This window comes from Phycodurus eques, chromosome 10, assembly GCF_024500275.1.
Source record: "Phycodurus eques isolate BA_2022a chromosome 10, UOR_Pequ_1.1, whole genome shotgun sequence".
NCBI classification, from domain to species: domain Eukaryota; kingdom Metazoa; phylum Chordata; class Actinopteri; order Syngnathiformes; family Syngnathidae; genus Phycodurus; species Phycodurus eques.
The window spans coordinates 19667570-19695310 of record NC_084534.1 but is presented as its reverse complement, the minus strand read 5'-3'; the positions used below and the strand labels follow the sequence as shown (position 1 = coordinate 19695310).

At 40.8% G+C, this 27741-nt stretch overlaps 1 protein-coding gene across 10 annotated transcripts in view; it reads left to right on the top strand.

The window, feature by feature from the left end:
- Positions 1-27741, top strand: part of atp2b2 (ATPase plasma membrane Ca2+ transporting 2) — a 125484-nt gene that overhangs the window by 40651 nt on the left and 57092 nt on the right. For all 10 annotated transcript variants that reach the window (XM_061687314.1, XM_061687313.1, XM_061687312.1 and 7 more), the window contains exons 3-4: positions 22735-22935; positions 26272-26529. In XM_061687314.1, coding sequence (XP_061543298.1) covers positions 22735-22935; positions 26272-26529 — 459 coding nt within the window. The remainder of the gene's footprint in view (positions 1-22734; positions 22936-26271; positions 26530-27741) is intronic.

Genomic DNA, 27741 nt, shown 5'->3' with positions numbered 1-27741 from the left:
CTAGTGTTCCCCTCAGGCAGACAGCAGGTGAATAAGTCATGCAGGGGCCAGATGGGATGTCAGTGAGTTTACAGCTCACTTTCACAAATGCTCCGACAGGATGCTTCACATGCTATGGAACCGACTCTTCCTGATTCGTGGAAAGGGATAGGACGCTTACTGCGTTTGCTGACAGTGCACATTCAACTCTCGAAGGCTGCAATGCCTCGGTTTATGAGAACAAATCTTGTTGTGAGATAGTTGTGAGAGGCCCTACCAGAAGCTAGATACAGTATAAATATTACAAGGGGGAAATGGGCTTAACTTGCGCCACAAATGTGAATCAGTTACTTATAACTTGGTTACGTATATTGAGCCATGTTGCTCAGTCTTTGGGGCAGTTTCCATGACACAATAGTACAGTATTGATGAAGCAACATCAGGTATTGATGTGCTTGCTAACCAATATCAAAGCAGTTTATACATATCCTGATTTTTAAAAAGTGAGCGAGCCCACACATGAGGAGAAAATGGGAAAGTATTTCCTTATGGCTCTTACAGTGGTTGGTATATTCGGGATGACCAACACAGCACACCACACACATAAGGATGTTTGTCGTAGTGCCAAGACTGACCTGTGAGAGGCAGGATGTTGCCACAGGGCAACAAGGACTGCCGGTAAATACAAAGAAAGAGTCGTAGTAAAGGAAGAAACAAACGAAGCGCAGCGAACTGTTAGCTTATCTGGTAACTATATTGCGCTAGCAAACTCTTCTCCTTGTCATAATATGGTGAATGACATCATACACGTTAAACAAACACCCAACACAAGCAGTTGCGCCTCTATTTATGTCCAGCAACAATGTGAACGTCAGGTTGCTTCCTAATTGGCTTTCGTCCTGTTTCACGTCATAATAAAAGAGTCCATTGCCAGGTTGAACTTGACGTTGATGGCACCATAAGGATTTGCGATTGTAAATATCAATATATATATTACAATAGTCAGCCCTGACCATTTTTCAAGCAGATCTGAAAGGAAAAGGAAACTGTATCCCGCTTTAGCGTTTTCTGTATTCTGTCAACACTACACAAACTACCAATCAAAACATGACATTCTTTCCTCCTTTACTTTCGTATCCATCGTAATGTAACCCAGCATATTGTCTTCTAATTTATCGATTATTGCCCATCATAATCACCGTATCGTGATATCATCATTGTCATTGCCAAAATGTTATGACAGTATCGTATATTTATTTGCTTGCTAAAATGCAGGAAATAATCCTATTCTTGAATTTGGTATTTTATTTGGCATGCATGGTCAATGTAAAGAAGTTTAGTTGCCAATAACAAAGTTACACACTATAATTTGATAACTCCTCATTACACCTTCCACCTGCCCTTTCGCTTTTCTCCCTTTTATTTTTATCTCTTTTTCACGCCTCTGCCCCCATTTCTATTTCCATTTGCTGGTCGGTCGCCTGTCCCAGCGGGCCGCTGTACAGCGTAGCCTAAATATACCTGCTCTACATCTATAACCTTTATCATCTCTCCTCTACACATCCTTCCTTTGCCTGCTCGGTAACAAGGCTAGGAAAGTAGCACGCCCTTTTAAAGGTTAAATCAAGATTGTTTTCGAGAATACAGTCATGATGCAATGCAGCAATGCGGGAGACACAGGCTTGATAGGAGTCAATTGTGTTTAGCGCAAATCCTAGAGGGATATGGCGCTGCATTTCTTTCACTGGCAGCAGTGACAGTGGTCACTGGCGGTCGGATACATCATCCTTTTCTCCAGGGAGAACGCTCTGGTGTAAACAGCCCACTCGCGTTGCTTATCGCCATATGATCCCCGCTCCTACGCAAACACTGATACTATTGGTCACCAATCACTGATGTGGTTATTTGCATCCATTTCTCATTCCGTGATGATGAGGATCAGGGAAGGAGTTATAAGAAAATGTAGACAAAAGGCACAAAGCAAAGACATCGAAAGGAATAAAAAGAAAACCAGAAATGTCCGGAATCGTTGTTTTCTACTCCTGATTTCACTTCTCAGCCATGTTGAGTTAAAATTGCTCAAACATTTTTGCATAATCCTAAAGTCAACAGTTAAAGAAGGGCCAATGGCAAAATCTGGCCAAAATGACTATGAATGTGTTTTTAAATTGTTTGCATAATTGTGACCCAAAAGCTTTGCATTTATCAGAGTCCAGATGATCTAAATTTGGATCAGGTTGTCCTTTTTAAGGTCAGCGTGACAGATTATTGCACTGATCAGCTCTATCCATTCATTTTTCTACTTAATATCCCATTTCCCACTGGGAAGCTGGAGCCTATCCCAGCTGACTTTGGACAAGAAGTGGGGTACACACTGGACTGATCGCTTGTCTTGATCTGCTCCAAATTTTCCGAATGTTTGCACAAGGGACGCTTCAGACTCATCCACTAGCCAAACGTAGCTCATCCACGTGTCTTAGCATTTTGATTCCAGGGCGAGTCATGCATCGGGTACCTAATGAGTGACCCGCTAAAAAGGGCATGTGGTGAGGCAGGTTTCCATATTTAGGAATGATCACGATGTAGTAGTCATTGAAAGTTTAGTCTAAATCCTTGAGGTCCCTGAATGTCAGTATGGATGACTAAGGCAGAGGGTGCCTATAGATTGGTGGACTACAAGGAAATGAGTGGTGTACATTGCTGTCAAAAAGTATCTTACACCTTCTTAAATTATTATTCATATGCATTGTTTTCCCCACTTTAATGTTTAGATCATCAAACAAATGTTAATATCAGACAAAATAAAATATAAATGAAAATATTTTTTTAAATGGTGATTTTATTTATTAAGGAAAAAAATAACTATTCAAAGCTACCTGGCCCTGTATGAAGAAGTAATTTCCTGACTAAATCGTTGGCCACCCTCAGCAGCAACTGAAATCAAGCAATTTCTATGACTGGCAATGAGACTTTCAAATCTCTGTGGAGATATTTTGTCCCACTCTTCCTTGCAGAAGTGTTTTAATACAGCAACAATGAAGGGTTTCCGAGCATGAACTGCCTTTTTAAGGTCATTTCAATCGGATTCAAGTACAGACTTTGACTAGGCCACTCCAATACCTTCATTTTTGTTTTTTAAGCCTTTCAGAAGTTGAGTTGCTGGTGTGTTTTGGATCGTTGTCTGGCTGTGGAACCAAAGTGTGCTTCAGCTTGAGGTCATAAACTGATGACCGAACATTCTCCTTCAGGATTTTCTGGTAAACTGCGGGATTCATGGTGCCATCAGTCACGGTAAGTCATCCAGGTCCTAAAGGAGAAAAGCAGCCCCAGAGTTTCACCCTACCACCACCATGTTTGACTGTTGGTGTAACGTTCTTTTCTTGAAATGCTGTGTTACATTTATGCCAAATGTACAGAGACACACACCTTCCAAAAAGTTAAACTTTTGTCTTGTCAGTCCATAGATTAGTTGATTATTAGATTTAGATTTAAATTTGATTATTCTCCCAAAGGTCTTGGAAATCATACAGGTATATATATATATATATATATATATATATATATATATATTTTTTTTTTTTTTGCCCCTCCCCTCAAAAATAAGACAGGCCTTTTTGTTAATTTTGGTCAGCATTGGTTTTCGCCTTCGAACTCTGCCATGGAGGCCATTTTTGCCCAGTCTTTTCCTTATTGTTGAGCCATGACCTTAACTGAGGCAAGGGAGGCCTGAAATAATTTAGTTGTTGTCCTGAGTTCCATTTTGAGCTCCTGGGTGAGTCCTCACTGTGCTCTTGGGGTAAGTTTTGTAGGCGGGCCATTCCGGGAAAGGTTCACCACTGTTACGTGTTTTCTTCATTGGCTAATGGCTCTCACTGTGGTTTGCTGGAGTCCTAAAGCTTAAGAAACAGCTTTGTAAATCTTGACAGACCGATAGTTGTCAATGTCTTTATTTCTCATCTATTTTTTTATTTCTTTGGCTCGTGGCATTTTGTTGCAGCTTTCTGAGATCTTTTGGCCCATTTCATTTTGTCAGACAGGTTCTTTTTAAGTGATTTCTTGAATGAATGGCTCTGAAGGGAATCATGCTTGGGTGTGGTCAGTGAAAATGAACTCAGCTTTCAAAAAAAATGTGATGAGCCACAGATTTAACTGAGGGGAAATTATAGTAGAATAGTTTTTTCCCCCTTAACAAATAAAATCACCATGTCAAAACAGCATTTTAACGATTACTTGGGTTACCTTTGTCTGGTATTTACATTTGTTTCATGATCTTAAACATCAAAGTGGGAAACTGTGCAAAAAAAAAAAAGAATTTAAAAAGGGGCCAAATAGTTTTTCACTGCACTGTACATGATTGCAAATGCAACAAGTAATAGCTTAGAGCTAAATGCATGCGACAAGAGAGAGACAAACATTGCTGCTTTTATTTACCAACTAGTGTGCCCGCTATTTGAGAGCCAGATCACCCGCCAGTTCTTCAAATCAAATCCCCAGCGTCTGATGGGTGCTAATTTCCTAACTTCGCATTCTTCCTTCCCTGATGATCATGCTAATCGCACCCCCTCCCTACAGATCCATTCCTGTCTGATGAAGTCAATTTAATTTTAATCCCACAAGGGATCTCTTGTATAAGGACAGTGTCTCTTGTTCCTGTAGCCATGCAGAAGGTTACGGTGCGGGAAGAAAGTGGTGTAATAAAATCGGAGGCAGACAAGAATGGAGAGTGATGGATCCCAGAGGACAGATTCTAAATGATGGCTGTGTAGCCATTTTGCTCAATGAAGGAGTACGACCATAAGGTGGTCGAGCACAGGTGTGCCTCAGTAGAGGGCAGACGGTCGACGCACAACTATAAAGGGAAAAAGACACATCCGTTCTCTCTATTGATTTTTTTTATTTTTTTTAAATACATTATGCTGTAAAAACGGATGCAGTATAACATCACATTGGTTAATGTTAAAATTAATTGTTGTAAGTCCGCATTGTAATATTTTACCAAAGTTATCAAGACGTAAAAAGAAAAAGCCATGAAAGAAGAGAGTAATGATGGATGCTCAGTCGTTTGGTTCAAATTCTTCGTCTTGTTTTCAGCATCTTTCGTCTGTTCTCTCCATAATTGTGTAGTTTTTCTCTGGGTATTCCAGCTAAATTAAGCCCTGCGATTGGCTGTCAACTGGTCCAGGTTGTATCCCACTTCTCTCACCAAAATTCACCCTTGACCTTGAACAGGATAATGCAGTAGAAAAGGGATGGATGGAAAAACAATACAACATTTGCCATTCGAAAAATAAATACTGTATAGGTTTCTAGCTGAGACCACATTTAATGGTCTCAGTTATGCAGCCTCCATCCTGTACCACGTAACCATTTTGTTTTATGTGACGGTGGTTATAATTTTGAAGTTATCTGCTACTTGATGGGCATATTTGTCTCAAAAACGTTGGGTCGTCTTCTTTAAAGGTTATGATCATTTTAGGTAGCGTACTTTTTCTCTAATTCAGCCTTTTTAAAATCGTGCACCCTATTTAGCATCCCACCTGAGTTGGTGCACCTCTGTTAATGGGACATATTTTCATCATACAAGACTTTTAACTTAAAACACCACTTTATTTGGTTGTTTTGGTAGAATTCTTCCTCATTTTTTTTGGCAGCTTTATTCTCCCTCTAAGTCTGTGGATTTTACCCTGGTACTTCGGCTTCCTTCCACATTTCAAAAATATCTACCATATGTTAGGTCAGTTGAAGGTGTTTGAATGGTTGTCTGTTCTTGCCCTGCGATTGACTAATCTAGGGTATACCCCGGTTCTCTCGCCAAATGTCTGCTGGGACACTAGCTCACCTGTGTTGCTAATGAGAACAAGCAGTATAGAAAATGGATGGATGTAGGGAATTCCCTTGAGATCCTGTAATATTGTCATAACTTACTACCCAACATTTGTTCCTCTTTGCTTTTTTATACAGAACCCAGTGAAAAAGGCATTCCATTCTTTGTCTTGGCGCAGGGGGGAGAGTCTCTCTTTTTTTTTTGTACATTCCTTTTATTGTGATTTGTTTTATTTTTTTGTGAAGCACTTTGTGTTGCGTTTTAAAGTCTGAAAGGTGCTATATAAATAAAGTTAATTGATTTGATTTAGAAGTGATTGTCGGGAGTTAAACGTCACACCCGTCTGGTATTCCGTTACTAGCTAAAGGCTTTTGCTACCCAATCATTGGTGTGTTTATCGTGCTTCTGATCATAATTTATTCACTCTTGACAATCAGCTGTAGCAAGCTGTGTTGCGTGTGTGCATGTGTGTGCGTGTGTGTGTGTGTGTATGTGTGTGAGTGCTTACCTGCACAGTTACGCCTTGCGGCAGTACTGTATCTGTTTACTTACCAACGTGCCACCTTCCAAAAGCTGCTAACGGCTTGTGAACATCTCCACTGGGACGTGATGGGAAGTGCGATGACTTCTCACATGCTTAAGAATATCATAAGCAGGCTTTAATGTTGGTCTCTGGAGATGCAAAAAAATAAATACAAAAATGACGACTCAGTGTGGCATTTCTCTTAGTAGATCGTACCTTTTCAGTGGTAGTGACACACGCATAGTGGACATGGCTGGGAGTGCAGCTGTCGTCAGAGATCCCTGACTAAATTAAGTGCACACATGCCAATAAACTGACTCTTTTGTTCCTATGGAGGCACACTCGAGTACATTCACATAAATCTCATATGCATATTATGTTGACACCTGGTCTGATTGTGTTATAGGCTTTAATCATAATTGTGTTATTGTATTTAATCTTGTTATTTTGATCATCTGCGATATTATCACTTCAACCATACAGATTTCTGCAGAAATCTAATACAATTATTTTCTCTCGATACAAACCCTAACTTTTAGGTAACGCTCTGGGAGTGGCGGAGCGTCAGGCAGGACAAGAATGGAAGCTGTTCAAGCAAGATGCACGGCTTGTGGACTGATGGGGGATTTGAACAACCTCATTCACCATTCATGTACCATGGATGTAATCCCAAATAGCAGTCGTTTGTAAATTCAAACAAAGGGAGCACACTCTGCCTATGGGAACACTGGCATTTCAGAGTAGATTATGGCCGTCAGATTGCATTTTTGAACGCACCCTTGAGGGCCTATGTCACTGGCCTGGATACTAGTCGGTGACCTGATGGTGAATCGAGTCTCCGCTGGTTGTGGAGACGTCTCCGGGATGTCTTTTGGACACTCGCCGGATCACCAGGGAGTCGCAGTGAATTTGAAAATGTTTGATTTCATCAGAGACCTTTTGGAGACTTTTTCAAGTCTCGAGTAGGTGTCCGAGACCTGCTGGAGATCAAGGAGACTGAGGAGACGTCGCGGAGATGGAGGCGTGCCTCTGGTGAGAGTGCAAGCAATATTTTGGACACCAGAATCGTGTCAGCCGCGGAAGCTGCGGCAGTGAGATAGGCCCTTTAGTTTAGCCTACCTTACATTACTTATTCGAGCCGCTTTAGTTTAGCCGAGCCCATGCTGCTTAACTTGGCCTTCTAAGTTTAGCTTAGTTAGCTTTACTTAACCTCACCTTATGTTCTTGACGCTCATGTTGATGAGCCTAGGCTCCTTACTTTATCCGTTGCTTAGCCTAGCTTCTTTATCTTTGCCCATGTTGCCTAGCCTAAACTCTTTAGTTTGACCCAGCTAACTTTACTCAGCATAACCTTCTTAGATTAGCTAATGTTTCTTAGACTAGCCTTTTTAGCTAAGATCATTTTGCTAAGCCTAACCTCTTTAGTCTATTTATTGAGTTGAACTGCCTTAGTTTATCTTACCTCATGTTTCTTATCCTAACTAATCCCCTTAGTTTAGCCTCCCTTTACTTATTTTAGCCTCCTTAGATTATGGATAATAATAGCTCATGTTTCTTAGTCTCGACTCATTGGTTTAGTATTTTATTAGCGTAGCCTTTTAGCTTATCTCATGTTGCATAGCTTAGCCTCCTTATTTTATCCATCTTGTGTGGTATAGCTGGGCCTCCTTGATTAAGCCTAGCTCTCTTTACTTAGTCTAGCCTCTGTAGTTTAGACTTGTTCATTTTGCTTAGCCTAGCCAACTTTAGACTTATGCTTTAAATAGCATTGCCTATTAGTTTAGCTTCATTAACGTGGTTAGGCCTAGCCTCCTTAGTTTAGCGTATTTCATGCTGCTCAGCCTTTCCTCATTAGCTACAGTAAAATTAGCTCAGTTTACTTATACGAGCTTTCTTTTTCTTTCTTTTTTTACCTCATTTTATTTTGCTTATTTTAACATTCATAGTTAGCCTATTTTACTTATCGTAGCCAATCTTAAAACCGTCAGATTGTACTGTACGGTGAGCTGGAAATATTTAAAAAATGTAAAAGGGTGTAACCTCCTCAGCTTCCAATCCAAGTGCTTCGTCCTCCAGTATTCCATTGTGCATTTACATTCAGCTCATGTCCTGCTAAATGTCCTGAGTGTGAACCACCACTTGGAAGACGGCGGTGTGACGAGTAAGTTGACAGGCGTGTTGATGCTTTTAGCTGCGAACGCAGTCCCTCCCCAGCTACAACCGACTCATTTCTCTTCATGTCAGCACTTTTCCTGGGTTGGCCTCTCCCTCGTCTATCTTAACACTCTGTAGAGTGGTACCAGGACACTCTCCATCTCAACGTGTGTTTTTAAGATGCACAAACCTGGGAGCAGCTACAGCTCTGTTTTGCTTAATAAGGGCATATGACTCTTTAACCCGAACCCATCCCCGCATTTATAGATACAGTAGCAAGGGTGCGTTGTTCGGAGGCTTTGCATCAAGCATAAAATGACTTGTAAATGACAGAAAGTCTGCTTTACGGGTTTGACACTGTCATTAGCGGGTCATTTTGACCATTTCTAGGGAGTTCTTCAAACATAAACTTTAGACTGTGTATGATTGCTACCAAATTTGAACCACGTGTAGATTAAATTAGATTTATTTTTTATTTATTGTCATTACACACGTCACAAGCAACGGTGTCAAACAAAACTGGACAACTGCCCGGTGGCCCTGAGCATTACTGGTCCCGGTAGTTAAAATATTCAACACAAATAAAACACCTTGATATGATGCTCATTAATAGTATTAACTAGCATAGTAGACAACAAAAAAACTTGCTCAAACTGAAGTGACATCGCACATTGGTGAACAATAGCACATTACACAAACCGTATTAGTCATTCAATGGATTTACACACAATAATAAATGATAGGGCAATATAGGCAAAGGCATAAGCCGAAAAACGAATATGCAGGGATTCCCTGCAATGCTATAGGTAAGGGCTTGACCAAACGTCTCGTGTGTAGCGAATGCCACACCTTGAAGGGATTCACAAACTGGGCCGTACATGACCATAGGTTTACTCACCACCCGAAAAAACTAAAAAACTTTGTAAACGCACCTATGTTATTTCAGGAGTATTGACGGAGATGAATTCATGTGGCAGATGGATCATTTGTTGTTGTTTTGGAAAGGATTTCACCGGCTCAGTCGTGTGATACTTCAGTCAAACATAGCTCAATACGCTACCATTGTTCCTATGGCTCTAGTGCTTGTGGGCCTAATTGAAAACACACACACACACACACACACAGACACACACACACGATGCTTTAAATGAGCCATGATAAAAAAAAATCCAATTAACATGTCTTATATGCTTTTGTCAGAATAATTCAAGAGATACGATTGTGGAACACTTTTCATACACTGTCTTTTTTTTTTGGCCCTGTCTAACTGCCACATATTATCTGGACCAATGACCATGTCCAGAGAGTGGGGGTGGGGTGTGTGTGGGTGGGGCGGGGGTGGGGGTTGGGCAATGAAAGCATTTCAAACCGTAAAGGCAGCATTTCAAGTAGTACACTTTGTGTATGTCGCACATCGACACATCACTAAACACAAATAACCCCCACTGCCACTGCATTGACAACTTCACAGAACAATTATGTCAGAGCTGTTAGCTAACACTAATCTGCGCATACAACTCAACACATAAACTCAGTGCAATGCTGCTTACCTTTTGGCTTCGACATGATAGCAGGGGCTTCTTACCAATGGGGATGTGGTGTTTCTGCATGTCTCTAAATGAGTGTTTCAAACATTGTAGTTATTCTAGCTGTTGCTTGAAAGTGGTTCTGGATCTTTGCCCAGCCTAGCTGATCATGTCATGGGCATAAAAACTCAGTGTGGGGCGGTTATTATAATGCCACTTAGCTGGATTGTGACATCACATTTCAGTAAAATTCAAAATTGCCGTTCACAGACATGTTACTTGGTTGTTTAATTTCACACTTGATTGGTGGGCAGGCACTCCAGAGACCCAACTTTTTTGTATACAAAAGAAAAAGTCACATTTCCATAATGTCACCTTTAATTCATTAAAAAAAAGAAAATGCCAGTGTGTTCATACAATCGCTGATTTAGTTGTCCATTTCACTTACCTGTCATGACTATTTCATGACTCTCTCTGATACTTTGGATATGAATGGTTGTCCCCCCTATTGTGTTTCAAGTGTATCTGATCCCAGGGCTGAAACCAGAGACTTACACCCAGATGGGTGATACAAGATGGTCACGCACCCTTCCTCCCACTTTGTAAAGTGCACTCTCACTTTTCATATATTTCCGAGGGTTGTTGAGTTGCGTATTGTGTGCATTTCATTGCTTATTTTGTGAGTCTGTTTGTGTGTGTTTGACAACACATTGCAAAAAAATCACACATCAAATGGATGCCCACGCTACTGCACCAACAGTACAGCAGTCCTCCGCATATTTGTGGTTCACTATTCACAAATTCACATATTTGAGGCTTTTTTTTGTCAAGGAACTGTGTTGAAGTGATATTTTTTGGGGGGCAGAAATCTTGTCCCAGTTTTCATACTCAGTTTTCATTGATTTGAAAATGTTGAATCGTTAATTTGCAATTTTATCAGAATAAGGTACTGTGACTGCAAGATTTTGGGGAGTACGGAATGTTACAATGTCATGAGCAATGGCGATTGGTTAGTATTAATGTAAATTGGTAATAGTAATCAATCGCCATTGCGCAATACATGTAATGTAATGGATGCTAGCTATCATTGCCTCCCTCATCTCAAAGTCAAAACCTGCTTACTGGCAGTACTATATGCAGTTTCCCGCTGCTCACCTGTTCTACCTGCTGTTGCGGGAGCATTAATGTCACAAACGTGGAGGCCACAGGCAGTGAACATACCTGTGATGTTAGCACATTTTACAGAATCTAAGATGAGATTCTCCAATTTCTTTCTATTCAGCTTCAGCCAGAGTGAAACGAGAGACGAGAGAGTGCATGGAAGGAGTGGGGCAACTTTTGTCCACTGTCTATATTAAAGATGGACCTATGGGTCGCCTCTTTCACATTTCACGAAGAGGTTGGGCGGGCCACTTTGTGCAACTTCTGATTGGTTCAATTCACTGTCCATCTTGGAATTGGACAAATGGTCCGCCCCCTATAAATTGTGGTCCGGTCTCTTAGTGGGGAAAAAAAAAAGGGAAAAAAATCAACAACAGAAACCTGCCTGGTGTGCGCTATAGCCAGTCCAGCCCTGACTCGATTTAACTACTGGACCATTTGAGCCTGTTCATTCTTCAGCATAAAAAAAAGAGTTAGCAGGCAAAAAAATATTTTGAGGACGAAGCCATAGGGTGGGCTAAGGCAAGTTTTTGGTGGGCTTTCGCCCTGACTCCCACCCAAAGTCAACTGGGATAGGCTTCAGCTCACCCATGAGCCTAATGAGGACAAGCAGTATCGACAATGAATGGATGCACTTATTTACCCATACAGTATGACTCAGGCCTGTCAAAAACCAACATTTGGTCCATGCTTTGGACAGCATGTCTGATTATAGCTGTTCACTGTGAGTCATTACATGCAGGATTAAAATTCAGGCCTCTCACAACAACACAATTGTGCACTCTTACACTTGAAATGGATGAAAAGTCCAATGAATTGAAAACCAAGCCACATTTATATCCCTTTATTACATGTCTTTTAAATGTGTTTTTGTTGTTGTTTCATAATTGTTTTACATAATTTCCCACATTTCAAAAAGGATTAACAAAAAACTGCAAGAATCATTGTGACGAAGAAGTGATGAATTTGGCATCCAGGAAAGCAACATGGAGGAACAGATGGTGGTAGATTTTGCAAAAAGGATGGTAATGGCTGTAGTGAACACTTTCTTCCAGAAGAGGGAGGAACATAGGGTGACCTACAAGAGTGGAGGTAGTAGCACACAGGTGGATTACATTTTGTGCAGACGATGTAATCTGAAGGAGTGTAATGTAGTGGTAGGGGAGAGTGTTGCTAGACAGCATAGGATTATGGTGTGTAAAATGACCCTGGTGGTGGGGAGGAATATTAAGAAGACAAAGGCAGAGCAGAGAACCATGTGGTGGAAGATGAGAAAGGAAACGTGTTGTAAGGCTTTTCGAGAAGAAGTGAGACAGGCTCTCGCTGGACAGGAGGAGCTTCCAGAAGACTGGACCTCTACAGCCAAAGTGATCAGAGAGACAATCAGGAGAGTACTTGGTGTATCTTCTGGTAGGAAAGGGGAGAAGGAGACTTGGTGGTGGAACCTCAAAGTACAGGAAATCATACAAGGAAAGAGTTTAGCTAAGAAATGGGACACTGAGAGGACCGAGGAGAGGAGAAAGGAATACATGGAGAGCCGACTTATGGCAAAGGTAAGGGTGGAAAAGGATGATGACATGTACGCCAGGTTGGACACTAAAGAAGGAGAACATGATCTATGCAGGTTGGCCAGGCAGAGGGATACAAATGGGAAGGATGTGCAGCAGGTTAGGATGATAAAGGATATAGTGGGAAATATGCTGACTGTGCCAGTTGAGTGCTGGAGAGATGGAAAGAATAATTTGAGGACTGGAATGAATGACAAAAATGAGAGAGAAGGAAGAGTACAAAAGGCAAGTGTGGTGGAACAGGAAGTGGCCATGATTAGTAAGGGGGACGTTAGAAAGGCATTAAAGAGGATGAAAAATGGAAAGGCAGTTGGTCCTGATGACATTCCTATGGCGGTATGGAAGCATCTAGGAGAGGTGGCTGTGGAGTTTTTTACCAGCTTGTTCAACATAATTCTAGCGGGTGAGAAGATGCCTGAGGAATGGAGGAAAACTGTGCTGGTGCCCATTTTTAATAACAAGGTTGATGTGCAGAGCTGTGGGAACTATAGAGGAATAAAGTTGATGAGCCACATAATGAAGTTTTGGGAAAGAGTAGCGGAGGCTAGACTCAGGACAGATGTGAGTATTTGCGAGCAACATTATGGTTTCATGCGTAAAAAGAGTACCACAGATGCATTATTTGCCTTGAGGGTGTTGATGGAAAAGTATAGAGAAGGTCAGAAGGAGCTACATTGTGTCTTTGTAGATCTAGAGAAAGCCTGTGACAGAGTACCCAGAGAGGAACTGTGGTACTGCATATTAGAAGTATGTTAGAATAATACAGGACATATGAGGGCAGGAGAACAGTGGTGAGGTGTGCCGTAAGTGTGAGAGAGGAATTTAAGGTGGAGGTGGGTCTGCATCAGGGATCAGCCCTGAGTCGCTTCTTGTTTGCATTGGTGATGGATAGGCTGACAGATGAGGTTAGACTGGAATTCCCATGGACCATGATGTTCGCAGTTGACATTGTGATCTGCAGTGAAAGCAGGGAAGAGGTGGAGGAACAGTTAGAAAGGTGGAGGCATGCACTGGAAGAGAGGAATAAAGATTAGCCGAAGTAAAACAGAATATATGTGCATGAATGAGAGGGGTGGAGGGGGAGAGTGAGGCTACAGGGAGAAGAGATAGCAAGGGTGGGGGACTTCAAATACTTGGGGTCAACAGTCCAGAGCAATGGTGAGTGTGGTAAGGAAGTGAAGGAACGGGTCTAAGCTGGTTGGAACGGGTGGAGGAAGATGTCAGGTGTATTATGTGACAGAAGAGTCTCTGCTAGGATGAAGGTTTATAAAATAGTGGTGAGGCCAGCCATGATGTACAGATTAGAGACAGTGGCAGTGAAGAGACAACAGGAAGCAGAGCTGGAGGTGGCAGAAATTAAGATGTTGCCGTTCTCTCTACGAGTGAGCAGGTTGGATAGGATTAGAAATAAGACCATCAGAGGGACAGCCAAGGTTAGATGTTTTGGAGACAAAGTTAGAAAGAGCAGACCTCGATAGTTTGGACATATCCAGAGGAGAGAGAGTGAGTATATTGTTAAAGGATGATGAAGATGGAGCTGCCAGAAAAGAGATCTCGAGGAAGACCAAATTAGAGGTTGATATATGTACTGAAGGAAGACATGAGGGCAGTTGGTGTTAGAGAGGAGGATGCGGCAGAAATGGAAAAGGATGACACGCTGTGGCGACCCCTAACGGGACAAGCCGAAAGAAAAAGTAGAAGCTGCAAGAATCATTGTCATGGAAACAAAAGAGTGTGTGTGTGTGTGTCTGCATGTGTATGTGTATGTGATTGTGTGTTTTGGTCAGAAGATGCCAAATTTAACGTAGGATGACTTCTTCAATTGTTCTTCTCACACACTTCGTTTCATCTTTATAAAATTGCCCCGAACATTGATGCCCACATACATTGTGAAGTGACATGAGAGTGAAGAGTGTGTGCGCGTGTCGTTGCGTGTATGCACGTTTGTGTGTGTACATGCGTGTGTGAAAGAGGGAGTTGTGAGCTGTGTTCTCTCACTCCCCTCCGTTATCTCTTGCATGAGTCAGTCTCATCGAGCACCGTGCCTGACAGCTAAACTCACCCACTTGTACAGCTGCCCCCCCCCCCCCACACACACACACACACACACGCACACACACACACTCACACTTGCACGTTCTATTGTCTTCATTTGATCTGGCTTGTTGTAAAGCTCTGAACACTGCACTGTTCTCCAGGGCTATTAAAAATATGTGGCCTTAAAACTAAAACGTCTGGCTCGTAAAGAAGAGGGTCGGTCGGTCGTTAGGTCATTGTCATGGTGACCTTGCAAATTCTACTAAATGGTCGGTTGGTTGGACCAGCCAGGACACTTCTTGTGTTGTTAGTTTTAGCATTAGTGCTAACTTATGTAGCTACAGTGAATGAGACGTGATGGGACAGGCAGCACTGACTGACTGAGCTTTGTTTGTTTATATGGCTTGACCTCTGACCATGTCTTTGACTAGGAAACCAGGAAGTAGCCTGCTAGCTAACAAATAAACAAAATCAAAGACACCCCACTCCAAAAAATACATTTTGTTAAATAAAAGGTCTCATGCCATCAAATTTATGTTTAATTTTTTCGTTTTATAATTATTTTATAATTTGAATATAATTTTTAGATTTATATTTTTCGATGTCCTTTTGGTGGTGGTGATGGTTTGTAAGATAATTTGGGTTGGAAATGTCCAGGATGCCGTTTTCAAGCTATTGTAGTTGGTGTTTTACGCCTGGCAGATGAGACGGCCGGATTTCTCATTAATATTTAATATGTAACTAAGCTTTGTATGTAACTAAGGTTTTCTTAATTTGAATATGGCCTATGACCGCTGCAGGAGTGTACTCACTGAACATGTATTTGCTTCTAAAAATGACAGCTGTAAACAAATAGTACTCGCAACTCCCCCGAATCGAATAGCTCCAGAACTCCTAACAGCAGATAAATGCAATGAATTTGCTTATTTTAAGGAAAAAATACAATCTATCGGGTTAAATATCAGCACAAATCAGCAAAATAAAAAAATGATGCTACATCTGAAGCCACCCAGGAAAACCTCTATTACCATGTTAGAATTTGATACAATTGACAAAAAAACTGTAGAGAAAACTACGGTGGCCTGGAAGTGCAAAACAAGATAACAAATTGTGAAACACTTTAACATTTCAGAAAACACAAAAACAAAAGATGAAACACTTTAACATTTCAGAAAACTTGGGATACTCAGATGACACACAGTTATATCTTGCAGTGTCTCCAGATGACTACAGTTGTATTGAGGTGTTGTGTCACTTTCTTCAATTAAACCACAATAAAATTGAGATAATTGTTTTTGGCAATAAAGAAAAACGGTTTGCTGTTAGTACTGTAAATACCTGGAGTCACTGTGTTTAAAAACCAAAGACCAAGTCCGAAACCGACGTGTACTGATTCTGACCTGACGTTCAACAGTCATATCAAATCAATTACTAAAACTGCCTTCTACCAGCTGAAGAACATATCCAGAGTGAAGTAGACTTGACTATTATAATGGTCTTCTGACTGGACTCCCCCAAAAGAACATTAAACAGCTGCAGCTAATTCAGAATGCTCTATCTATCTAAGAAGATCTATCTATCTATCTATCTATCTATCTATCGATCGATCGATCGATCGATCGATCGATCGATCGATCGATCTATCTATCTATCTATCTATCTATCTATCTATCTATCTATCTATCTATCTATCTATCTATCTATCTATCTATCTATCTATCTATCTATCTATCTATCTATCTATCTGTCTGTCTGTCTGTCTGTCTGTCTGTCTGTCTGTCTGTCTGTCTGTCTGTCTGTCTGTCTGTCTGTCTGTCTGTCTGTCTGTCTGTCTGTCTGTCTGTCTGTCTGTCTGTTTTGGCTAGCTAGCTAACTGTCTTGGTAGTAAGCTATTTAGCTAGCTAGCTGTCTACCTCCTATCTGTTATTTAAAAAAAAAAAAAAAGTCTTATTGACTTGACAAAAACATCTTGTTTTTTTAAGGGAAAGAAAAGTTTCATTCTTATCCCAAAAAGTAAAAATAAAACAAATAAATGAGAAAATGTCATACTTATTTCCAGACTCAAACATGGTACAATCCTGACGTGTGCGCGCTATGGTTTGACATTCATCTGTTTGTTGTTTTTTTGTATTTGTTTGCCTGCATGCTAGATTAGGCCTGGGAGATTTTACTGCTCAATGGTGTGTGCATTGCTCGGTGTAAGCTTGCATGTTAATTGCTGTTACTCAAGTCATGACAAATCAACATCAGCTGCCCTCACGCTGCACGTAATTCACCCCTCCACCCACGGGTCCGTCCGTCCGTCCTTCCATCCGTCCATCCATCCAATCTGCGAGTATGTTGATTGGGATGTTCCCTCGTCCTTTGTGCATATTCATGTAACAGTAGGTGGACCTGCTGTGCTACTGGGTGCGGTCCACTTCCTTCCTTGTGTCATCCCTTTGATTTATTTATATTGCTTGCTGGGAGTGGACAGTGTGGTGCCACCCATATGTGACTTCTTCTTTGGCAGCAGAGCCGACATACTCGCTCATCCCGCTGTTGTCTTGTAGCCGACTGAAGTGTAAATAATATAATAAAAAAAAATAAACATTTTAAAAAATGGAGGAAGGAGGCACTTAAACATACAGACAAATAAAATATATGGTAATAAAGACCAACTCCATGGCAGAGGTAAAAAAATAAATAAATAAATAAATATGTATTATATATTTTTTTCCATACAAAAGAAGACTACTAGACTCCGCTATATACGGAATGTAACCAACTCTGAAAACGCTCGTTGGTGCTTATAATGGTCATCAGGTATCCGATTTTTGCTATTTGCGGTCCGGCCCTGTCCCTATCCCCTTTGAATCGGGAGTGTGGTCACAGAAAAAATTAAACTTTTATCTCAAGGCACCACTGTATATCTGTTTTGCGTTCCCTGATACTCCTTGGTAAATGCTAGACTTGGCGTTATGATGTAGGTCACTGTCAAGGACACTGTGACACATTTCTCCATCACTCCATCGGCAGCACGATAATTAGACACCTTTTAGGCGCTCGTTCGCTCGCTCGCTGATGGCTTATCATTCAAGATAGAGTCAGTCGGCCTACTCTCTCTGTCGCCGTGTGCTCTCTCTTGCGCTTTCTCCCTCTGAGTCACGCTTGAAGCGTCGCTGCCGTTTCTGCTTTTTATTCCCGGCTCGTTTTTCAAAGAGTGAAGGCTGAGAATACACAGAGGACATATTGATTCACTCCACTTTTCTCGCATCAATACGTTGATGATCATCACGGCGGCCTGTTGCCATGGTGATTTGCGGGCGATGGGGGGAAAGCGCAAAATAAAATGCACAGGCGATAAATATCTTGAGAACTAACTTGAATATAAACTACTGTATAATCCCTTTGCTGCTCTTCAAGGATATTTAAAGGTCACTTCATACTTTCATTTCCCAGTCATCTTTTCCTGCTTTCTGCAAGCGTGCTCCTGGACACGCAGATAAAGGTGGACCACACACACTTAATTCACACATTCTCCAAGGTTTGGAGTTGCAGGTATTTCCACACGAGTGGGACGCATAGCGTTTCCATGGAGATCTATTTTTAGCCCCTGTTAAAATATGCCATCATGTCCCTACTGACTGGGAGAAAAAAATCCTCTCATGCAGAGAGAGAGAGGGACATTTTTTTTTTCTCTTGGTTTTCATGTTCCCGTCTCGTGTATTTGGAAACAGGATGTTAGGTAGGCGCAGTTTGTCACAGCAGATTTGAATCAGAGCAGGCAACATTTGACAGATCAGCGAATTAGCAGCCATGAACTATTAGAGGGAGAACAAACAGCTGCCATACTCTCTATCCGCCTTTAAACAGCTCTCATAATGCTTTACTCCTTTGGCTCATTTGCTTTCTTATATGTTTAGGGGGGGGGGAAGCTTTCTTTATTAATAAAAACAAACATCGGTTAAAGGAGTGCTAATGCAATTCTTTTCAGGATTTATCACCATATGTCTTAACAAAAGGTCTCTGACATTCTTTGGTCAAAATACACAAATGATGAAGAATTACACTCTTGTTGAAATCAGTCAGTTTTGGGAGGGTGGTTCTGTCTCATACAAATGCCTTTCATTAACACAATGACCGGAGGCTACTCAGTGTTGCCAACTTCACAACTTTGTGGCTACATTTTGCAACTATTCCTGACCCCTTGAGTGACTGTCTTTGAAAAAAAGCGACTAGCAACAAATCAAGGCAATTTTTGTGTTGTCTTTAGAGATTGGAGATTCTGAGACTTCCCTTTCAGATCAGACGTTGTTCACCCCTCTGCATCCAGACTGCAAATGAATGGCAAAAATACAAACATATATTCTCATGATAAAATACAACTGTAAAAAAACAGCTGTAATTGTAAACAATTGATATTTTTTGCAAGTGTAACTTTAACCCCTAGTATTAGCACATTTAAAAAAAAAGCATATATTACTTTCCTTTAAGATATGACTACAACTTTGTCATATTAACACTTTTATCCCGTCAAAAGACATCTTTAATCTCATAATGTTATGACTATTCAAAGTATAAAAACAAATCATGAATACATGTAAATTGTTGGCTACTTAAGAGGTGATAAAGGGACGAAACTGTCACAGCTCTGACTCAATAACAATTCGCTAAGTGCTTATGTCACAGTGTTGTGCAAGGTCCAACATCAATATGTCACGTGTCATTTCTGTAGTGAGGCGTCCTTGTAGAAAATAGGAAAAGGTGATCGTTTGATGCAACCTTTGCATGGGGGAAATATAAAAACATCTCTTTTTAAAATAATTCATTGCATTAATTTATATTAAAATAAGTGAGGGTTAAAATATATCATTTTCAGTGCTTTTCAATGGGACGGGACATTTTTTCTCCTCAGGATTCCTCAATGGTTAAAACCGTTTTTAGTTAACCAAGTAACTACTATATACCAGTCTTTGCTTGGCTTTGATGCCCACCGAACTACAACGTACTTAGTCAACATTTACGCTCTATTTCCATGCTTTGTTTGATTATTTAAAAAAAATCAGTCGCACTCTAATACACATCATCTATATTCAAAATGCGCTTTAAGAATGTGTGTGTCGTTACATAACGTCCTGTGGAGTGCAGCGAGCAAATATGGAAAAAGTGGATTGATGGCTTGTAACCAAATTTAGGAGGTTAAGATACAAGATGCATAATCAGCAATGCTGTAGTCAAGGTCAGTTGTTGTTTTTCTGATAAGTCGCTGCCTCATAAACTATGATACATTTTCTCATGTTTTACACATAGATTAATGTGATTTATCTATAATGTACGTGTATGTGTGTTTTTGTTTTGGTTCCCAGGCTTCACAACATGACACATAACTCACCCTCAATCACATCACAGGTAGTTGTGAGTCACCAATGCATCGGCCCACTATTTCTGTCCACTTCTCAGTGACCATGGGCTGAGCAATTAGGTGGCCTGAAAGTATTAATCCCACCCAACTAAATCTGCTGCGGAATGCTACACAGACTGCTAACAGAGAATTTTCCAGTCAGGAATGACTGTTTTGGATTCTAACTGCTCAATGTAAAAACAAACAGCGCGACATAACGCAGCGTGGCGCAATGCAGCGCAACGTAACGGAGCACAACTTAATGCAGTCCAACGCAATGCTGCATTTTGAAATATAGCATTGTGCAACTCAGCTCTGTGTAATGCAACAGAACACAAAGTAACACAGCGTAACAGCATAACATAATGCAAGAAAAATCAAGATAATGTATCAAAGTGTAACACACCTCAACATAATATTTAACAAACTGAAGCGTAACACAGCAGACCAAAATCTTGCTTGACCTAAACATGACATTGCACAACATAGTGGCATGTAACTCAGGGCAGCGCAATGTAGTGCAGCGCAACATAACACAGAATAATGTAATTAACTTTCTGACAGGCATATCATACTTTGCGTCACGTAATGCAGACCAATGTCACGTAGTGCAACATAACGAAACGTAACACATCGTAACGCAGTACAACTTGGGATGGGCCAATGTAATGCAATTTTAATTTCTTTGTAATTTTTCTCCCCAATGTAACGCAACTCTGTGTAACGCAACACAATGTAACGCCACACAATGTAACGCTACGCAAAATAACGTGACGCAGCACCAGAGTATGAAACACAGCATTATGCAATGTAACACACTTTAATGTAACCTTTTATTATGTTTTAACAGAAACAATACAGTCAGTAACATATAAATTGGTATATCTACTAACTGTAGTGGCTTTATTGTGCAACATTCTATTTGAAAAAAACAACAGGCATCAAGATTTCAAAAATAATCTTGTCGCCATGAGCACTGAGGTTAAATTTCATCTCGGATGCTGCAGCGAGCCATGAAGTCCCATTACACCGCAGCCCAAACATTAATATGCATGCGGCGGATTCTATTTTTTGATGTCACATCACTGCTAGCCATGCTAATGACGGCTAACAGCAGTCCATGCAGTTTCGCCGCTCGCTCCCTCACCCGCGTGGAAATGTGGGCCACGCGGAGATTTGCTTATTTATTGATTTCACGTTCCTGCCGTGGAAGAATAAACCCTTTTGATGCAGTGGAAAATAGTGTTTATTGACGACGCGGCTGAAAGGACATCAAAAGGTCATTAATTGTCACACACACGCCGAGCACGTGCTGACGGTCATGACTCGCCGAGATGCACAAAAACCACACGTGCGCGTACATGTGTGATGCGGGACGAGATCAATGAGAGAGCATGCTCGGTCCTCTCCCAGAGACAATTAAAAGGGAATACATAATGAGGCTATTTATAGACAGATCTATTTGTAACAAGGGCATTCTCCTACGTAGCAGCCGGGAATGCTTCTCTTTCCTTGTGTCCTCCCCTCTTTTCTCCCTCCTCTGCACATCCGTATTCATTAGATGCTTCAGCCACTCCCTCTTGTCATTCACTGGTTATTTTGTGCTGATGAGGCGCACACGTGACACTTTATCAGGTACCATCCAGGGGCACTCCCGGGAGATCCTGATGACGCGCAACCGCGTGACATAATGTCGTGCTAATCTCTGCTCTTGTGTGAGAGTGCACAATGCTGCTGTGCAAACACACTATGGCACAACAATGAGAAGTACTTTCTTTCCATAGATAGATAGCCAGCGATGTGGTATGCTTTGGATCATGACCTGTTCTTTTCCACAGGTCGATTGATAGTTCATCCTCAATTTGGTATGCATTGTATTCTGAGCGGATCCTTTCCATAGATAGATAGACAGAGATCAATCAAATAAAAAATAAAAAAATGGATCTGGAGCTGTTCATTTGCATAGATTGGGAGATAAATCGCTAACACATGATGTGATTTCCTTTGGATCGTGAACTGTTCTTTTAAATACAGATTGTTGGATAAATAACGCATGATGTGGTATACTTTGGATCATGTGCAGTTTCTTTGCATAAGGTACATAGATTGATGATAGAAAACACATGATGTGGTATACTTTGGTTCAGGAGCTCTTACTTTCCATAGATGGATAGATATATCGGGAACATGACGTGGTATACTTTGGTTCATGAATGTATCCTTCCCATAGATAGATTGGGCATGATGTGGTATACTTCGGATAATGAGCTGTTCCTTTAAATGCAGAGTAGATGGATAGATTGATACCGATTGGTGTGGTATTAGTAGGATGATCAGTGATTCGTTTCCATAGATACAGTAGTGGTATGCTTTGGCTCATGAGTGTAGCCTTTCCATAGATAGTTAGCACACGATGTGGTATGCTTTGGATCCTGAGCAGTGACTTTCTACAGATAGATTGATTGTTTGTTTTTCCTTATAAGGCGTCAACAACTTGAATATGACAATATTATTTGGTTCCCACACAATCGTTCCGTCCTGTTAGTGACCATCCTCGTGGCCTTTCTTCTCTGTCTCAGGACTCACGGGTGCCCAAGGTGACTTGGACAAGAGGAAAGAAGAATTCGGGAAAAATCTGATACCTCCAAAGAAGCCAAAAACCTTCCTGCAGCTGGTATGGGAGGCCCTGCAGGACGTCACCCTCATCATCCTGGAGGTGGCCGCCCTCATCTCGCTGGGCCTCTCCTTCTACCACCCGCCCGGAGAGAGCACCGGAGAGTGTGAGTTCACTTATTTATCTCCGTTGCTTCTTCTTTTTGTTTGAATTTAATTTACTTTAATGTCTTCCCATGTGGGAAAGGAGAGCAGTCACCGATGCGCTTTTCAACTATTAAGCACACTCATGCAGACGTTGCATGAGTACAGCTCACACACACACACACACACACACACACACACACACACACACACACACACACACACTCACATGCATACTCGCCAATCACACACTGCCCCACCAGGCCCCGCCTTTTAAAGGTACGTGCATGTACCACACGGGATTTTCTACACATTTTATGCTTGCAGTTTGTTGCTTTGTGTTCAAATATGTTTGTAATGTGTTTATAGTTTGTTTTAATAAGGTCTGTAATTATTTTGTATTACAAAGTTTTGTATAACAAAGTTTTTTTCTCATCTCAAAATGATCGCCAATCGCCACTGCTTATTAAATTCACCAAACGCCATAAAGTGACTTCATATTCACCATATGGGTTCTTTGATTTGCAAAACATGAAGTCATGTCTCAAATTAAAAGTCTGGATGAGGACTTACCAGAGCTTTAATTTGTCAATACCGCCCCATGATGACATAACATTAATGGTAAATATTTACCATATAAATTATTTGATTTCGGCAGGCACGGTGTACAACTGGTTAGAGTGTCTGCCTCACAGTTCTGAGGACCGGGGTTCAATCCCCGGACCCGCCAGTGTAGGGTCTGCATGTTCTTCCCGTGCCTGCATGGGTTTTCTCCGGGCACTCCGGTTTCCTCCCACATCCCAAAAACATGCGTGGTAGGTTAATTGACAACTCTAAATTGCCCGTAGTTGTGAATGTGAGTGCGAATGGTTGTTTGTTTGTATGTGCCCTGCGATTGGCTGGCAAACAGTTCAGGGTGTACCCCGCCTCCTGCCCGATGATAGCTGGGATAGACTCCAGCACGCCCGCGACCCTTAGTGAGGAGAAGCGGCTCAGAAAATGGATGGATGTATTATTTGATTTACAAAAAACACATCAAGTCATGCTTCAAATTAAAGGTCTTGATGAGGGCTTTCAAGATCTGTAGCCATTTTATCAATAGTCTCTTATATGATGAGATAGTGGGAAAAATAATCTGTATTTTTTTTTTTTTTGCCTGCAATGGTCACCAATCTCCACTACCTTATTGCACTCAACAACTCACAAATTGGCAGAGAATTACTTGCTATTCACCATGTACCGTATCTTGGTTATTTGATTTTCAACAAACCACAATGAGTCATATTTCAAATCAAAGGTCTTAATGAGCGCTTCCCATATCTGCACCTATTTGTGTGTTATGTTTTAACTCAATTCACAAATCAACACACATTTACACAAGATTGCCCCCAGACAGACATTTTTAGGATTGTTCAGCCGTAGCGGTGGTCTACTCTTTACTGAGCGGTCTTTTATTTTATTTTAAATGCACAAAACGAGTCCTGATTATATCATTCTGACTCAAATCAACTAATGTATAACACTGCTGACACACGCTCACACCTAAATGTTTGGTTCTGAATTTCATGGTCAGGTTTCACGGTAGGGGGGGGGGGGCTTGGCGTGTCATATGACTCACCGCATATACTTGCATGTGCACGGCCATGTTAGCGGGAGGTTAATGAAGTGTTGCGTCGAGAAATAACCTTGAGCGCCAGTTGTCCATACATTAGCCCCGTGAGCCGTGAAACAGGAAATGAAGACCCATAACGAGGCACTGAGTCAGCGCCATAAGTCACCACCTCCCGCAGTGTAACGAGAGTAATGGAACTCGGCCCGCTTTGTCAAAAGGGACAAGTCATCATTTTGAGGAGTGTAAAAACTTTAGAGAATCACCAGAGGAAACAGAAATGGTGTTATTTATATTTTGTGTGTAGCATGCTGGATGGTTAAATTATCCAGATAAATTGATCGATTATTAAACTCTTAAAAGTTGCAAGACTACGCAAATATATTGATATGCTAACTGTCTTCTCATTTGTGCGTCTGCCTGTTAAGACAGCAGAGTGAGTAGTGCGCACTCGGCAAACGAGGCCGGCTTTTGCTGAAGAAATCATTATGCTCATAACTTAGTCATAAAAAAAAAAAATCTACCTTTTAACTCGTCGATGCATATTAAGTGGAGACTGAATGGTGGAGAGGAATATGCACACAAGGCAGGATGATGATTTGCTGTGAAAAGGTGCACAAAGTGACTGATTGCTTGCATCAGTATTCTTATGTGATGTCAATATAGCGCTAGATTTTAAAAATGTGTTTTGTTGTTGACAATTTTTGATGTATTATTTTATTTTAATGTGATATTACATTTTCTTTTTAGTTTGATATTTCGTTTTGTATTTGATATGTTTGAAGTTGTTTTATTTTTATATTTAATATTTTCTTTTTAAGTTGATATTTTATTAGATATTAGTTCTTAATATCTTGTTTGGTTATTCTATGTATCATTGTAAGGTGATATTATATTTTTAATCTAATATTATATTTTAAGTAGATGTTTATTTTTATTTTTAAGTTGCTTTTTTCTTTTAGTTTTATACGAATATTGTCTAATTTTAAAATCCATTTTAATATTCATTTTGTTTTTAATTTATTTTGTTTATTTTTCTATGAGTATTTCATTTTTAATGATTTTTTTTACATGATATATTATGTAAGGTTTAATTAATATTTTTGTGATTTACAATTTCATTTTCATTTTACATTTTAAGGTAATATTTTATTTTGTTTTGATGTCTTATATTCTTAAATTTATATTTTATTATTTCTCATCTATTAGTTTATTTATGCAACGCCATTAGGTCATGAAGGTTCCAGTCCAAAGAAGATGGCAAGATGGAACTGGGAAAATAATAACTAAAAATAAATTACAGTATTGTGAAAAGTGAAAAATAGAGTTCTCAATTGGAACTTCAGCACCATGGACAGCAGCAGCTGTGCTTCAAGCTTCATTATTGCTGCACGCTAGGTTAAAGCAACAAAAGTCAATATTAAAATGATACATTTCATTTAAATGCTTTGCAAATTTAATGACCACAACACAGACTCCAGTTTCAAATGCAGCCAGAGGTGTTTTATGGTCCAAACCAAATTAATCATGATCCTTGATATCCAGTTATAGTGGTTTGGGGATTTTGGGTTAGGCATTGTGTTTATGAGATTCACTCCCAAATAGGACCACTCAATAGAGCACAGACCTTTGCCAAGCCCACACATTAAATAAATTTTTTTATTTGTAATCCTTCTATGAGAGTAGAAGTTATTTGTGGAAACACGTTAAATCGCACAGTTTTCCACACAAACCTGTCTCCCTTGGACAGCTTGTGGCACGCTGAAGGGCGGCGTGGAGGACGAGGGCGAGGCGGAAGCGGGCTGGATCGAGGGCGCCGCCATCCTCCTGTCGGTGGTCTGCGTGGTGCTGGTGACTGCCTTCAACGACTGGTCCAAGGAGAAGCAGTTCCGCGGGCTGCAGAGCCGCATCGAGCAGGAGCAGAAGTTCCAGGTGGTCCGCGGAAGCCAAGTCATCCAGCTGCCCGTATCGGACATACTGGTGGGCGACATTGCGCAAATTAAATATGGTGGGTATCCAACTGTGTGTTTTTCTCTGAGTACTTGCTCCCACTTTCCCCAAAAACATAGATGCAATTGAACATTCTAAATATATATATATTGTATATATATATATATTGTATATATATACAATATCTATAGGGGTGAATGTGAGTGTGAATGTGTGAATGTTTATCTATGTGTGCCCTGTACCCTGCTTCTGCTCACCCGTGACGCTCAACAGATTAAGCAGTATAGAAAATGTATGAATGTAGAGTGAATCCTGAAAGTAAACAAAGTGCTTCACTTTTTTCCCCCAAATTCTGTTGTGTTACAGCCTTATTCCAAAATCAATTCAATTCAAACAAAATGTGGAAAAAGTAAAGCACTGTGAATAATTTCTGGATTCACTGTATATCATGTATCATATGTTTTAGTGTAATGTTCACCCTGTACTTTCCACCGTGCAGTGCGGCATCAACCAACCCATTAATTGTGTCATGCTCCTGCGGCGCAAGAGCGGAGAGCCATGCCGCGAAGCCTGGTGCCACACAAGGTGGTGCCTGCATTGAAAAATGTCAATTCTGGGTGCAGCGCACTGTTAGGCCATATCAGCTCATCCAATAGGAGAGATGGTGACGGAGTGACTTCAGCGTAAACAGCAAGAGATTTGGGCTTCTACAGTGAAAACAGCATGGAGGAGAAATTGGAGGTGTCACTACTAGGTCCAAGTGTCCCTTGCTCTGGGACACAAAACAGATGACTTGCTGTGACGTGGTCAAAAAGAAACTGTGCCCTGCTTAGTATGCAGTACACTTCAAAGTGGTCATTGTGGAGCTGTGGCTCATACACAGATGAGCCTAAACTCCCCCAGATCCTGCTGTGCCATCAGAATCTTCTTCCTCCCGAAATTGTTCCTAGTTATTCCTGATTAATTGATTACCGGTACTTTATCAAGAGCCTTTAGTAGTCCCTAAACGGGGGAATTGTAATTTTACAGCAGCTAAGTGGATGGTAGCAGCACACAAGCACATCTATTTGCAACATCAAACAATCAGACTGAGCAGAATGAGAGCACCAATGTATGTGGCAACTGTACATGAATGAAAAATGTGTGGATGTCAGTGGCAAGTTGTACATGAATAAATGTATAAAAAATGAATGAGAACAGCAGCAACAGTAACCAGCAGCGTAGTACCGTATCTGGCAAAAAAGCTATACATGTATCAATTTATAGAGTT